At 48.1% G+C, this 16384-nt stretch overlaps 1 protein-coding gene across 5 annotated transcripts in view; it reads left to right on the top strand.

The window, feature by feature from the left end:
- The window catches only part of Pecam1 (platelet and endothelial cell adhesion molecule 1), a 101072-nt gene extending 89319 nt beyond the window's left edge, over nucleotides 1-11753 (top strand). For all 5 annotated transcript variants that reach the window (XM_028780362.1, XM_028780365.1, XM_028780363.1 and 2 more), the window contains one exon: nucleotides 10756-11753. In XM_028780362.1, coding sequence (XP_028636195.1) covers nucleotides 10756-10775 — 20 coding nt within the window. In that variant the 3' untranslated portion in view covers nucleotides 10776-11753. The remainder of the gene's footprint in view (nucleotides 1-10755) is intronic.
- The last annotated feature ends 4631 nt before the right edge of the window (nucleotides 11754-16384 follow it).

The raw sequence follows: 16384 nt of genomic DNA, 5'->3' as shown, positions 1-16384 counted from the left end.
TATCTATCTATCTATCTATCTATCTATCTATCTATCTATCTATCTATTGCTGTTGGGAAGCCAGGTCTTGTGTCTGCTAAGCACCCACTCTGCCCCTGTGCCACATTTCCAGGTCTTTCCTCACAGCTCAGATGCAAACAACCTTTCAAGATTCTAGAAGTTATTTTCCCTTTTAATTAAAAAATATTAGCTGGGCTGTGATGCACACCCCTTTAATCCCAGCACTCGGGAGGCAGAGGCAGTCGGATCTCTGTGAGTTCTAGGACAGCCAGGGCTACACAAAGAAGCTCTGTCTTGAAAAACAAAAAATACCTTCATATATGTACCATGTTGGTGCCTGGCACCACAAAGGCTGGAAGACTGAGTTGGATACCCTGGGATTGGAATTACAGGTGTTTAGTTGTGAGTAGCCATAAGGACGCTAAGTTCTGAACCTGGGTCCTCTGCAAGAGCAGTCAGTGCTCTTAACCACTGGGCCATCTCTCCAAGCCGTTATGTCTTCTTTTATATTGCTTGCCTGAGGTTAGGATTCACAAGCCTCAGTCAGTGGCTCTAGTTCGGGTTTATGAATGAATCACCTTACTAGAAGAGGGAAAAGTTAAGTGTTTGTATGTCTCTTAGAGCACAGTTGTGAACTGTAAGAGAGAGTAGGTCAGGCCAAGGCTGGATACATTTCTGTCTGTCACTTAACTACGACACTTAACTCTGGACTCCATTGACCTCAGACTTCATGCAGGATAATCTATGCTACACCTGAACTCTAGGGGGGTTTTGTTTTATGATAGTGACCTGCAGTGCTGGAGAGGTGGCCCCCAGTGGCATGTCAGTTAGACGCCCGCCCACCGAGTCACACCTCCAGCTCAACACACATTCACAGTTGCTACAACTTGGTGTCGGAGGACAGTCCTGATGAGTCTGGTGGGTAGGAGTCAGGGCTGCTGCCAAACATCCCACAGTACAGTCAATCTCTCCTGAGAATTCTCAGCCCAGAATGTCAGCAGGGCCAACATGGAGAAGCCCTTGCTTAGAGGACACCGTCTTCTATGCCTGTCCACCAAGAGAGTTCCCTCAGACACCAGCTCTTGCTTTCTCTGTATCCACCTCAGGAGCTGACTAGGGCCCCTGGTCCCACCTACACCTCTGGCCTGGAAAAGAAACCAAGTCTAGCTCTCAATCCCAGCTCCGAGTCAGATGGGTACTCCCCCTCCCCACCCAAGCATCTGGCAGTCAGCTTCTCTTCACCCCTGCCTGCTTTCTCTTTGTGTGGAGTTCAGACTTCCAGGATCTTTCCCTTTCATCTTCTTTTCCAGTTCCTCCTCACCCACACCCACCCCATCTCCTTTACTCTCCTGTTCTCTAAGACAGTTCAAATTAACCTCCAACTTACAATCCTCCTGTAGTAGCCTCCCAAACCGTGAGATTACAGTTGTGCGCCACTAGACCCAGCCCAGGATGTTTGCATCCGAGAGGCAAAAATTCCTCGCCTTTCTCACACTCCTTACCACTCCATATCAAGAGTAATTGAGCTGAGGACAGCCATGACAGGAAGAAAGAACTGAATCTGGGCATCATGGCACTTGAGAGGCTGAGGCAGGAGGATTGCTGCAAGCTTGAGGCCAGACTGGGCCAGGGTTAGACCCTGTATCAATTTAAATTAAGGAGGGGAGGCCTGTCTGCAGGAAGCCACCATGTCTAAGGGTGGAACACTCTCTGGTCATTGAGTCCTGGGCTTCATCTTGGCCTTTTCCCGCTCCTAGAACTCTCTTGAAAGTTGGTTCCCACCCATCCTGTATGGCCCAAAGCCAGCTGGGCCAGCAGGTACTGCCAGGGTGGCACTTCCTGCCTGAACATGCAAGATGAGGAGGAAGAAAAAACGGGCCTTATGCCATGCCCTGCCACGTAACGTTACCCACCAAAGAAACAATCTCCAAGTGGGCCCAGACTTGCCTCCTGTCAGTATTGTCTCCTCACATGCAGAGTTTTAATATTTCGTGTTGTTTCTGGTTCCGGAGAACATGGGCTGTGCAGGGGAAGCCAGAGCGTGGGGCTCTTCCCCCTCTGTGGAGACCTGGGCCAGGAGGTGCTGTCATGTCCTCCCTTGGTGTGTGGAGGCTGACAGAGTGGCTGCTCTGTGCCCGAGTTAATGTACAGATTTTTCCAGATGCCAAGTGCCTTTGTCCCAGCTAGAATAGAAGAGGGGCCCCTTAGGGACCGCGGTTCCTGTTCCCTCTAACTAGGAACATGGAATATTATATGACAGGGTTTGAAGGGGAGGTAGACTTGGGGAATGTAGGTTTTTATTTGTTTGTTGTTTTATGACAGAGCCTGGAACTCTTGGTAATCCTCCTGCCTTGCAGCTTGAGTGCTGGATTTTACAGAGCCAGCCATCATACAAGGCTCAAAGGTTTTTTGTTTGTTTTTTTGTTTGTTTGTTTGTTTCTTAGGATATTTTGGTTTTGCTGGGCAGTGGTGGCGCATGCCTTTGATCCCAGCACTTGGGAAGCAGAGGCAGGCAGATTTCTGAGTTCGAGGCCAGCCTGGTCTACCGAGTGAGTTCCAGGACAGCCAGGACTATACAGAGAAACCCTGTCTCGAAAAACCAAAAAGAAAAAAAAGAAAAAAAAAAAAGGATATTTTCGTTTTGCCTTCTATCTTTCTCTCCTCCTCCTCCTCTTCTTCCTCCTCCTCCTTTTCTACCTCCTCCCCCCTCCCTGAAGATGACCTTGAACTTCTGATCTTCCTGCCTCCACCTCCCTTTACAAGCCTGTGCTACAATTTATACGATACTGGGGGTCAAACCCAGGGCTCGTTGCATTCCAGGCAAGTACCTTACGAACTGGGCTGCACCCTTGACCTTGGCTTTCTCACCATGACCTTTACCGTCTGTAAGAGCAACACCAACTCCTAACCCACCCGTGCCCCCACCACTGCCCTGCCCCCAGCACCACTTGGGAACCTTTTTCCCAGAGAGCAGATGAGGCATCCATTGCTGCTGTTTCCACAAGACCTGGAGAATCAGCTCCAACACAGAGTCGCTGGGATTGGTGGGAGCCTGATCCTGTGCAGAGAGGCAAATCATACCCCGGCCTTCCATCTGGTGGTGAAGCCTGTCTCCCAGTGATGCAGGCAGTGGTGTGATCCTTCCATGCAGAGCTTCCTGCTCTCTGCTCTCTCACTCTCTCTCTCCACTTCCAAGCTTTTGGCAGAGGCTGTGGGCACAATGGTGGCCTGGCAGGGGAGCTGGGCACAGTGTGCATTCTGACAAAAGGATTCGTCAAGATGAGCCTCACCTGGGAAAGGGAAATTGCTGGCCCTGCCCTTAGGCAGTTTGTCCATGGATCCCAAGAGCCTGAGTTATCCTCATGCTGCCTCCTCCTCCTCCTCTTCCTCTTCCTCCTCTTCTTCCTCCTCTTCCTCTTTTTCCAGCCTCACTCCCAGGAATGGGCAGACAGTGTAAAATCAACTATGGGAATAGGTTTGCTGCCAAAGATATTAGTGACATTATTTATTTAAGACAGCAAAAACCTGGAAAGAACCTCTTTTGTTTTTAAGTTTAGTTTATGTGTATGAGGGTTCTGACTCTGTGTGTGTCTGCATTCCTGGTGCCAGAGGAGGCCAGTAGATGCGCTAAGACTAAAATGATAGACAGTCGTGAACCACCATGTAGGTGCTGGAAATCGAACCCAGGTCCTCTGGAAGGGTAGACAATGTCCTTAACCACTGAGCCATCTCTCCAGCCCCAGAACCTAACCTTTTAAAGTTAGGAACTGGTTAAGCAATCAGCTGTGCAGCCACTTAACTTGACGGTGTAGCTACTAGGACAGTTGCGTTTGAGAAAGGTCATGAAAGGTCTTTTGTCTTTTTTCTTTCTTTCCTTCCTTCCTCCTTTCTTTCTTTCTTTCTTTCTTTCTTTCTTTTTCTTTGTTTTTTTTTTTTTTTTTTTTTGGTTTTTTAGACAGAGTTTCTCTTTATAGCCCGGGCTGTCCTGGAACTCACTCTGTAGACTAGGCTGGCCTCAAACTCAGAAATCCACCTGCCTCTGCCTCCCAAGTGCTGGGATTAAAGGCGTGCAGCACCACTGCCCGGCATGAAAGGTCTTATAAAACCACACTGTATGACAGGACAAGGTAGAACATGTCACGGGCCCTGTCGTCCTAACTTCCCCAACAGTCCACTCAGAACACTGCTGGGAAGAGTGGAAGGGGCCGGAAGTGGGTGGAGTGTGGGAGCAGAGGTCACTTTTATTTGCAACTTTCTAATTTCCTGTTATTTTTTCTCTACTAATTAAAAAATCTTTAAAAATGCCCAAGAGCAGCCAGCCGTGGTGCTACACTTATTTAGTCCCCGTACTCTCGAGGCAGAGGCAGGTGGATTTCTGTGAGTTTAAAGATACCTTGGATAATCTTGAATAGATAGTTCAAGAATACCCTGGGCTCTGGGGCTGGAGAGATGGCTCAGTGGTTAAGAGCACTGACTGCACTTCCAGAGGTCCTGAGTTCAAATCCCAGCAACCACATGGTGGCTCACAACCATCTGTAATGAGATCTGATGCCCTCTTCTGGTGTGTCTGAAGACAGCTACAGTGTATTCATATATAATAAATAAATAAATCTTTAAAAAAAAAAAAAAAGAATACCCTGGGCTACATAGTGAGTTCCTGTGTTTACAAAAAGAAAAGAAAAGCCAAAGTGAAGGAACAGTTGGTAGAATGCTTGCCTAGCATGCATCAGGCCCTGGACTTCACTCTTGGCATCCCATGAACTGGGTGTGGTACCTCATGCCTATAATTGGGAGATGAAAGGCTCAAGATTATCCTTGACTACATAGGAAATTAAAGGGCTAGCCTGGACTATATGAAACCCTGCTTCAATAAAGAAAAGCAAGCATACAAAAAAAGTCCAATGAGATTTCAGGGACTCTACAATGCCTATCTCGTGGTCTAGAAGATCCCAAGAGCTTATCTAGGGACAAAAGGCCATCCACAGATGGCCTGAGACTCCTTATATATTAGTGTCCTGTCCTGTCCCGTCCCATCCTCCCCACCATGTACTGCCTTGCTCAACTCCACCCGCAGATCCAGCATGAAGCTACCCTAGACCTCTGCACCTCACTACTGCGTCGTCTTTGTTTTGCAGATTTCGTGGAAAACAGACACTCTGTAAGTACACAGGCCATACACACAGAGCTTAGTAGTAGCTTATAGGTGAATCACCACACTGAGGATTGTTGGGAAAGTTTGAGGCCTTCCTCAGCTACAGAATTACTTTTCAGGACTACAGTATATGACTGGGTTTTGTTGCTGTTGCTTTACAAAAGTGTTCTATAGAATAATGAGTGATTTCCCAATTTGTCCAGGGTCTGCTTTCCACTAATTCTCCCCAGCACCTCGTTGTAACCTGGTTCATTCCAGACCAGGAACCCTGGCCTCCGTTAGCAGTCTAAGCCAGTCCCAGCACTGATTTTCTCATCCTGTTTGTATCATTATAGGGCAGCTTATATAGGGACAGGGACCCTGGAAATCCTCCCGCGTAGTTGGGAATCTTTCTGCTCTCTTAGTAAGAAAGAGTCTCGGGCATAGTGAAGGGATACACGCTTGTAAGAGGGGGTTAAACTCAAGGCCGCTTTGGGCTACATGCTAAGTCCCTGATGGGAGAGGGAAGAGGAGAGGAAGAGGCGGAAGAGAAGAGGGATGAAGAGAGGAGGGGTAAGGAGATAGGGCAGTTGGTAACGCGCCTACACAAGGATCTGAGTTTAATCTTAGAACCCAAAGTGAAATTTTCAGTTGTAGTGGCATACATGTGTAATCCCAGTCATGGAGAGGTGAAGACAGGTGGGTCCCTGGAGCCTGCTGACCTACTTGGTGAGCTTGAGGCCAACGAGAGACCCTGTTGAAAGATGGGAAGGAAGAAAGAAAAGAAAAAGATGAACGGTTCTTAAGGAATGATGTCTGAGATTGACATCTGGCCTCTATACGCACATGGACACACTCACAAAGGAACATTCAAACACAGGCATGTGTGCGCACGCACGCACGCACACACACACACACACACACACACACACACAGAGGGATACACAATAAAGGCGGGAGGGAGGGAAGGAGAGGGGTTTAAGGTCAACCCATGCATAACCCACTGCCTTCCGGTTCCCAGCTTGTCTGTGGGCACCCAGCAGCAAAGGGGTTAACAGGGCAGCTATTATCTCCAAGAATGAGGAACTGGCCTCTGAACTGGTCTTTTGGGTCTGGGAGAAACTTCCAGCAAGACTTCTCTGTAGCCTTCAGTGGGCCCCTGGCTTCCTTTGTTTTGCTGGGTCTGAATTCTTGTTAAACAGAGCTCATTATGCTCTGGACAGACAGGAAGGCGCTGACATTCTCTTTATGGAGGAAGGCTATCCGTTTAAGGAGAAGAGGGATGAAACGAACAGCTTTTCCTAGCCCGCACCCACCCAGGCTGCTGAGAGCACTGTTGTACCGGAAGGGGTAAGGGAGCCCGTTTCATAGCTAAAGAAATAGAGGCAAGGCTCAGTAAAAACTAGCTCGTCCAGAATCCCCCAGTAGCAGAAACAGAGGCCAAGTCTTCAAAAGCCCTGGCCTGTGCTTTGTCCTCACCATTAAGAAGTGACAAGAGCCAGGCTTAGTGGTGCACAGAGCAGAGGCAGAGGCAGAGGCAGAGGCAGTAGGATCTCTGTGAGTTCAAGGCCAGTCCAGCCTACAATCCTTCAACCCTGAGTTCCAGGACAGTCAGGGCTCTGTTACACAGAGTAAACCTTGTCTCAAAAGGAAAAAAAAAAAATGTGACTATTGCACAAGAGTTGAGTTTAAGGACAAACTTGCTCCACAGGTAGAGTGGAACCCTGATAAAAAGTGGTTCTCTGGCTGTTGCCATGGCTGCGTGTCTCTGTGGCCACCCAAGGCAGGGCTGCAGGCCAGCAGTCGGAACTTTGCCGAACCAATCTAGTTACTTTGTCTTCCACCCAAAGGGGCTCTCTGGACAATGGCTCTGAACTCCAGGTCAATGGAAGAATGACTTTCCCTCAGCCCCCAAAGTCTACTCTGCTTGCAGGGTGCTCCGAGTACTTGGGCTAGCCCTACCCCCAAAATAATAAAGCTATCTGGCGGGAACTCAGGGGTTCTCAGCCGTTGAGAAATGAGTTTTGAATCTCGCAGCAAATAGCTTTTGTTTATGAAAGAAGCAGGCAGAGCTTCCCTCATAACCAGCCGTGGGGGTCAGAAGAAAATGAACTGAATTGCCCAGCAGGGAAATGGGAGGGGCTTCCTTCCTGAAATCAAACCTGGCAATCATTCCCCTCTTGTTTAATGGCCGTTGCTTCTGAAAACATATCGGAGGAAATATCTGGACAATGAGGCAGCCACTTAGCCAGCTACTGACTCGGTATTGTTTGACTTGCTTCAATGGCACACGCTGACTTCATTTTTCCTCTTGCCATTTTTTGCCTTCTTTATAAACCGTGTTTGTGGCCCACGCAGACAGATAACATGCAAGAGAACACCCTGTGCTTAAAAGAAAGCTCAAACCTGGACCTAGGAAGGTCTTCAGACTGTGGAAAGAACCCCTGACTCTTACGGATTGGGAACAAGATATCAGTTCCGGGCCTTTTCCCTCCTCCCCAGGACCTGCAGGGAGATGAGCTGTGACAGGACCTGCTCAGGAATGGGGCTGAGGCTACTGAAGAATGCAGTCCCAGTTCTACAGTCTTTTTGCTGGTGACTTCCTCAGACCTAAGCACCACTCCCTGTAAAGTAGAGATGGTGGTGGTGGTGATGGTGATGGTGGTGATAGTGATGATAATGATGGTGAGAAAAAAAAATGAAGTGGCTTCTCTCTACTGGGATTTTCTTAAGGGTCAAATGAGACTCTGCAAACCCAAAAGACAATCACAGAAAAGACATTCATCTCCTTTAAAGATCTTTTCCTCAAGCACTCTGATAACGGTAGACATGGTTAAGAGATTTACTTTATTGGTTCTGAAATGCCCCCCCCATGCACACACATACACACACACACATAGGGGAAACACACTCAAAGCCTAGGATTCATCGAAGCCAAAGCTTGACATAGGCCTAGAAGAAACACATACAATATTATCCTAACTAATTTAATTGCTTCTGTATGTAAGGTTCTGTTTTCTCATCAGTCTTCAATTTAAAAAAATGTGTGTGTGTGTGTGCGTGTGTGTGTGTGTGTGTGTCTGTAGATCATGCAGTCAGGATAACGTTTTGAGAGTCCATCCTCTCCTCCTGTGGGTTCCAGGGTTAGAACTCAAGTACCGTACTAAGGCTTGTGCACCAAGAACTTTTACCTGCTGGAGTCATCGCACCCGGCCTCATGTCCACATCTGCAAACTGGGTGACTTCTCACCTAGATACTGCAGGGATCAAGAGAACACTCAGCTCAGCCCTGATAGACTTGAAGTACTGACACTGAGTACTCCCTAGAAGTAGGGATGGGGCAAGGAGGTGAAATCAGAAGGGCCTTTGGGATAAGCTGAGCAGAGGCAGGGTAGTTCCAGAGCTGACAGCTGACTTCTGACTTAAGCATAGCAAGGCCAGTCCTCACTGTGAGTGTGTTAACCTTCAGTTTTAGTTCCCAGTCCCTGCTGACGGACTAGCCCTTCCTGTCTATGAACTGGTCCCTTAACATTATCCACAGTGCTGTTTGCCTTAAGAGAGGGAGAACAGAGGCGTCTGGGGAGAGACTCGGTCTGGGGCCTGTAGAAAGGCTAGACACGAGGATCACGTCTCCCTTCTCTGGGAGAGTGGAGGAAATGGCAGGAGCAGCTGCCAGCGCTGGCAAGCCTCCATCGCTCTGGGCTCGCATTTGTGCAGTTCCATCCTGGCAAGGGAGGAACCAGAGCCTTGGGTTTCTCAGGTCTGTGTCCTGTGCTAAAAGCCCCAGGCACAGCAAAACAAAATGGAGACTCCAGGAAGCCAGCAGGCTGGCCACAGGTTCTCTACCATGCCAGGCAACCTTTACATCTTCTTTTGACCCCACCTCTGTAAGTTCTACTTACAGCAAAATGTCCTCTGTCTGCAGAGGGTTCTGGAACAGTGCGGGCCCTGGTGTTTCCGGTTCTCTTGGGCTCTCTATTCACAACGCTCTCTCTCTGGCATCTCCAGCATGCCCTGCCCTTTTGCCTTTCGAACTTCTTTCCACTTTACAAAATCTTCAAAGTCAGTTCAGGCCACTTCTGAGTACTTTGGGAGTACCCTGGTCAGACGTGGCGTCCTGTCTCCAAACTACTTCATCAAAATGTTGATCCGTAATTGATAAAGGGCAGGGAGGTGGCTCGTAAATCACATGTGTGGTAAGTGTGAGGCCCTGAATTCAGTCCCACAATCCACATAAAAGCCAGGCATCGGTAACCCCAACATTCCTTGGCAGAGATGGGACATGGGAGACTCCTAGAAATTCTTGGGCCAGCTAGCAACAGTGAACAATAAGAAACCTTGTCTCAGATACAGTGGAAGGTGAGAATACTTGAAGCTATCCTCTGATTTCCACAAGAACCCCATAGTGCACACATATGTCCACATGCACACAACTGAATATATACACAGTGTCCGCACCACACACACACACACCACAAAAGCAAAATCATTGGTGGACTATGAAATCCTTGGGGCAGAGTCCGTCCTCGGTCAGATAAGGGTCCAGAAACCAGGAAGTGGGTGGGTGACTCAAACTACCATTTGGGGCTGTGTTTGGTGCTATTTTGAGACAGGTCACATATGAAGACAGTCCAGGTTAACCTGGGGCTGACTAGACAGCTGAGGATTATCTTGAACTCTTGATGGTCCTGAGTGCTGGATTGTGAACACTTGTCTCCACACCTGGCTTTTTTTAACCTTTTTTTTGGGGGGGGGGGGGGGTGTTCCTCTGTCTGTAGCCCTGGCTGTCCTGGAACTTACTCTGTAGACCAGTCTGGCCTTGAACTCCACCTACCTCTGCCTCCCAAGTGCCAGGATTAAAGGGGTGCGCCACATTTTTTTAAAAAAAATTAACCAAGGTTTTAAGCTGACCTAAGGACCTATGATGGCTTGGTGACTTACATCTGTAGTCCCAGCACTGAAAAAGCTAAGACCAGAGAACCACTGAGAGTCCCAGGCTACAGAGTGAATTTCTGTTTCGGAAAAATAAATAATAAATAAAACAAAGGCAGCCGGGAGAGGGTGTGTGTTAGCCACAGGTCCCGAGGGAGTTAGGTGTAAGATCTCTCCTACCAGATAGTTCCATTCTATCCCTGTGCAGCACCTATGGGACACTACACACTACGTGCGTGGGTACTTGATGCAGTGGCCTGAAACACTGGTGTGCAGCAATAAGGAAGGGGTGGACAGCAGCCTTTACAGAGCAGTCATAGAGAGAAAGGAAAATAGGTTGGGAACAGAATTTGTCCTAGAAGATGGGAGTCCCAAAGGATGGTGGCACAGCTCAGTGCTTTTATGTCTTTGAGTCAAGGTCACGTGTATCCAGGCTAACCTGGGACTGGGCTTTGAACTTACGATCCTCCTGCCTCTACCTCCTGAGTCCTGGGATTATAGACATGGACCATGTGTGGTGCTGGTGATGCAACATAGGGCTCTTGCATGCTGGTAAGCATTACACCCAAGGACACACATCCTCAGCCCCTCTGGAGTTCTCATGTGCTGTACTGGTTCAATTTATACCTCTGTCCTCCAGGGTGATTTCTAGTCCTGAGGGTGTAACCTAACTCTTGTCTTCTGTCCCACAGAGAACGGAAGGCTCCCTTGATGGAACTTAAGACAGCCAAGGCAGGATGTCCTGGGGAGTCGTCCGTCCGTGTCTCGAGGAGAGCAGCCGATTCCTGTATTACAAGAGTCCTGTGCACTTATTTATGAACCAGCCCTGTGCCCACCGAAAGTAGCAATCCTTCAGACCAAGCCATCCAATTTTAAATTCCCCTTGTCTTGTCTATTAATGTTGGGTATATAGAGAATCAGAGGCGCTGTCTAATGGCCAGCCTGACCTGTCTTCTAAGCTGGACCATCCTTGCATTTTGGGAGGTGATAGGAAGTTCTAGGAGAATAATGCCTTGGAATATTTTGAGGCACACATGTTGTGTCTCTGATAGAGTGCTTCTTGGTGGATCCTCCTACACAGAAGCCACTTTCTGCTCTGTTGTCAAATGTCAATCACTGGGTTAGTGTTTTTTTTGTTTTGTTTCTGTTGATCTTTTTCTTTCTGGGCTGACCTTGATCTTTGGAGGTATACAGTGCTGCTCAGGTTCGCCTGATCCCCTGTGTGACCTCCCCCACAAAGGGGGACCAGCTGGCTGGGAGCAATGCCCCCGGAATGGCCACTGGAAGACAGGCCTCAAGCCGGCAACGGCAAAACTGGAGCAAGGCAATGGCAAAACTAGCGACTGGAGCAAGTGCTTACAGCGCTTCCTAGATCTTTCTTTTCTACTCCATGCTGAAGGCCCAAAGAAGAGAGATGGCTGGCTACAGCAACTGTTATTTTTTTTTTAATAGTAAAAAGAATTGTGTACCTTTCTCACTAATTTTTCTTTATTTATTCCTCAATAAAGAAACAGTCTCCTGTGGTCTGAGCTGTTTCCGAGGGTGGCTTGGGTGGGTGGGTGGGAGCTGCCTCCATTTTCCCATGGAATATCATACCTAACCCTCCTCGCCTTCCCTGTTTGCCTCAGCCACCCAGCTACAGGGCCCCTGGGGGGAGTTGTATTAAATAAAAATTGATTTTTGCTCTTCTGTTATCTGTGAAGTGTCATCTACTGGGACAGGCCACATGCCAATAAAATAAATGCAGCCCTAGGGACTCTCACTGTATCCAGCGTCACAGAGAACCAAGCTGTTCTCTCTGAATGGAGCCTCACATGGACCAGCAGCCGGGGTAGCTGGATCCTTTGTGCTGTGCTGGTGTCCAGCTCAGATCCTCATGCTTGTGAAGCAAGGGCTTCACCAACTTCCCTATTCTCCCAGCCCCTTCTCCCTATTCCCCACCCCACCTCCCGTTGTGCTTTTTAAGTTTTTCATTTTGCTTTGTTTTTATTTTACTTTGTTTTTGTTTTATTTTATTTGGAGACAGGGTCTCATTGTGTGTACTCCATTAATTATTCCAGCCTGGGCTGGACTTCAAACTCAACTATGTAGCCCAAGCTGGGCCCAAACTCTTGATCCTCCTGCCTCTCCCCCTCAAGGGCTAGACCATCTTTCATTCTTCCTCTGGGTTTTCCTTTCCCTTCCTTCTTCCATTCAGTTCTCATTGCCTTTTCTTCACTTTAAATGGCCAAAATGGAGAGTAGGGGTGGGGAGAGCTGGAGAGATGGCTCAGTGGTTAAGAGCACTGACTGCTCTCCTATAGGTCCTGAGTTCAATTCCCAGCAACCATATGGTGGCTCACAACCATCTGTAATGGGATCTGGTGCTCTCTTCTGGTGTGTCTGAAGACAACAATAGTGTGCTCATATACATAAAATAAATAAATAAATCTTAAAAAAAATAAAAGACCAGAACAGAGATGAAGAGTACACACAGCTTATATAAAGTTACTGATGCTTTATACTCCCAGTGATTTATTTCAAAAGCCAGATACATGGAATCTTTTCTGTAAAGTTCTTTTCTGGATTATTTTTTCCAAGTGTTTATTTGCTTTTAGGAAAACATGCCTCATTGCAACCTAATTTCCTCCTGGTCTGCATGTCTCACTTTTCCTGAGCTGTCTTGGCACAGGCGGGTCTGGTGAGGTGCCAGCGACTGCTCCAGTAGTTTTTTTTGTTTTGTTTTGTTTTTTTGTGTTTTTTTTTTTTTTTTTTTTTTGGTTTGGTTTTTCGAGACAGGGTTTCTCTGTGTAGCCTGGCTGTCCTGGAACTCACTCTGTAGACCAGGCTGGCCTCGAACTCAGAAATCCACCTGCCTCTGCCTCCCAAGTGCTGGGATTAAAGGCGTGCACCACCACTGCAAGAAGACAGTTTTTAAGCAGTGGCAGAAGACAACTCTTCTCTCTGTTCTTCCGTGAAGAACAAGTGCCTGGTGCCAAGAAAGGAAAGTGAATTTGCTGAGTGGCCAGCCATTCTATTTGGGATACAATAAGTAGATTATATCATATGAGAGCAGATGGTGAGGGTTATGGAGGAAAGGTTTGATGTGGGAAGTGTGTGTGGGTAACTATGGAACGTCTCTCATTCGGTAGGGAGTTCAGAGAGCCTCCTTAAACTGAGATCTGAAGCTGGGAGAGGTGCAACATGCCTGTAATCCCAGCACTGAGGAGCCTGAAGCAGGATTATTAAGATCTCGAGCAGTCAAGGTGATGGAAGTGAGTCTAAAGGCAGGAGGGAAGTCTGGGACTGGAGGGGTTGGTTCAGAGCTCAAAACTACGGCTCTTGCAGAGGACCCAGCTAATCACAAATGTCCCGTGGTACAAGAACAAGGAGGCTGAAGGGACAGAGCGAGCAGGAGAGCAATAGATGAGCCCCCTTCGTTGTCGAACCAGATAGTGAGGTTGCCTAATTGTACACAGATCCATTTCTCCAAATGCCTTCTTCAAACTCCTGTCACTCAACGGGTGGGTTAGAAATGATGAATCTCGGGGCACACCTTGTGTCTACCAAAGCCAAACCTGGGTGATTCACTAGAAGCCCCTCTGGAAGAGACGCCGCCTTTACAAATCCACAGAGGCTTCCAGCATCTTTCAAGCTTTGTCTGAGCCCGACAGGTTTTCAAGGGCCTTTGAGGCTTATGGGCGGCAGAGATCGCCACCTGGTGGCCAAATGTGTTAATAACAGTTACCTTCCTAGGTCAGGATTGATGTTCATGTTGGGAAAGACTAGGCAGACCTAGGAAGTGTTCTATGTCAAAAGAGACTAAAGAAAGCCAAGAGTGTTAGCACTTAGAATTTCAGCATAGGGATCTGGGGTAGGAGGAGGATGAGTTTGAGGTTGCCCTGGGTTACCAGTGGATGGATGGATGGATGGATGGATGGATAGATAAGTAGATAATTAAGGCTATTGGAACTACATGTGTATCTACAGCACAAAACCCTGAGTTGGGTCCCAGACTTAAAACAAAAATGTGGGTAAGAAGGCAAATCTGGCAAAGGTGCTAGCTGACAAGCCTGATGAACCAGCAGCCTGAGTTCAGTTCCAGACAGATGGGGTAAAAGCTGTCCTCAGACACCAACACACACACAAATAGGAGACATGGCATTTTCGGATGCTCTTAAAGAAAGAGCTAAACCAGACATGACTGTACACATGTGCAATCCCAGCACTTGGGAGGCAAAAGAATCGAATCCAAGATCAAATACTTGATATTAAGGGAGGCAAAGTCAAAAAAGAAGAAGGAGGAGGAGGAGAAGGAAAAAGAAGAGGAGAAGGAAGAAGAGGAGGGGAGGAAGGAAGAAAGCCATGTTTTGTGGCACAGGCCTTTAATCCCAGCTACTCAGGAGGTTTAGGCATGAAGACCTTGAGTTCAAAGACAACTTGAACCATTTAGTGAGTTTCTTCCTCAGAATAAAGAGTAAAGAGAGGGCTGAGTCAGAGTGGTGGCGTGTACCTTTAATCCCAGCACTTGGGAGACAAAGACAAATGCATCTCTGAGTTCCAGGCCAGCCTAGTCTACAGAGTGAGGGCTACACTGAGAAACCCTGCTTTGAAAAACCTAGAGCGGGTGTGGTGGGGGTGGAGCTGAGGCTACAGGTAGAGCTAGCATATGGGAGGGCCTGTTTAGCAGTATCTTTTATTCTCCTGTATTGTCTCAGAGGCTTACCACCTCTGTCTGCTTCTAGCCTCCATACACTCTCACCTAGGCCTAGAGTGTTTTCAGCCTTTTGAGACTTACTGATGAATAGCTCTCTCTTTCTAGTTCTGAACTCTGGTTGGCTGGTTCAACTCAGATGTTCTAGCTGAAACTCCTCTCCAGACACTTCCAGATGCCTTTAGATGTTCTCATGCCCCCACCACCACCACCACCACCCCGATAACGGAGCTGTCGTGCCAGCAGTTTCTTGACTGCTCCCCCTCACATACAAATATCTGTAAAGACATGGACCTCCCTGAAGTTTGGACTTCCTAATTTCTCGTATTCTTGTGGCCTGATCCTTTTAACATAACTGCAGCCATTTTGTATTCAATCTCCACTGTGCTCAAGAGGTGAAATTAAGTTCTGACAGAAGCCATCTAGGAAAGGCTACAGCAAGCTAGTGAGTTTCCTGGAGATGGCCCACTGGTTTGCATGGTTACAATGGGGAGATGGCACAGCCCCCAGAGACTTCATCCCAGGATTGCTTCTCACTGCTGATTTGCCTTTCCTGCCACTATTACATAGCCTAGTGATTCCTGGGCATTAGCCCACCTTACTGGGTCTGGAGGCTCCAGTGGAAGGAGAGGAGTCATTGCCTCTGTTGCAGCTGTACCACTATGGGTGGCTTGCCCACCTGGGATTGGGCTGGGAGTGAGTGTTGGAAAACCACACCCCTCAGGCCCATCTTCAGGACCCCAGCAATAGCACCCATGTTATTACTACTAGCATTTTGTCTAAGCTCTGCCCCACAGTTACCTGGCAACAGCCAGGTATGCCTGACTCACTATAAAAAGGGCTGCTTGCCCTCTCCACTCTTTCCTGCTCTTGCCTTCTTGCTCCCTCTCTCTCCACATGCTCATGGCTGGCCTCTACTTCTCTATTCCATTTCTCTCTCTCTCTCTCTCTCTCTCTCTCTCTCTCTCTCTCTCTCTCTCTCTCTTTCTCTCTCTCTCTCTCTGCTCAGAAGCTACCTCTGTATAACCGCCTCCTCAATAAAACTCTCGAAGGAAGCCTGTTGCATGATGTGACTTTGTGGTGTTCTTTGGGTCCAGTCCACCGAGGTACCTACCTTTCCTTCTGCCATGAAACCCTAACAGTGAGGTTTCTCTTCGTCAAGGTAGAGAAGCAGTAGGTTCCTTAGGCTCCTTATGGGGGTGGAGGACTTCCTTATGAGAACTCGATGCAATCCCAGCCCCCTTGTGCAGAGTCCCCGGGCAGCTACAGGCTTGAAGCACTAAGCCCCTCTCCAGTTCTTTGCCGTGACCCTGAGGCAGAAGCCCTGAGGCAGGATCCTATCTGTGGCAGCTTATCCCATAGTGCCTGAGGCTGTCTGGAGCAACTGTCACTCATCCAGGGGCTGGGGTTGGCCTCTCAAGCTGCACTAGGCCTCTAGAGTCCAGAGAGAGAGAAAACAATAACTTTAACAATAAAATGAAGATCAACCTGAGATTTGGGATCATTTTGTGATTCCCTCTGCCTGCAGCCAACCTTCACCCACAGGGTTGAGCAGGCCCTTTGGCCCTCTGTACATCCACTTATCCCAGGCAACCAGTTTCCTTTCTTTCCTCCTCATTAACCCAGCCT

This window comes from Grammomys surdaster, unplaced genomic scaffold (genome assembly GCF_004785775.1).
Source record: "Grammomys surdaster isolate TR1022 unplaced genomic scaffold, NIH_TR_1.0 371, whole genome shotgun sequence".
NCBI lineage: Eukaryota > Metazoa > Chordata > Mammalia > Rodentia > Muridae > Grammomys > Grammomys surdaster.
Note: the sequence above shows the minus strand (reverse complement) of the source record. Positions and strands in the feature narration are given on the sequence as shown.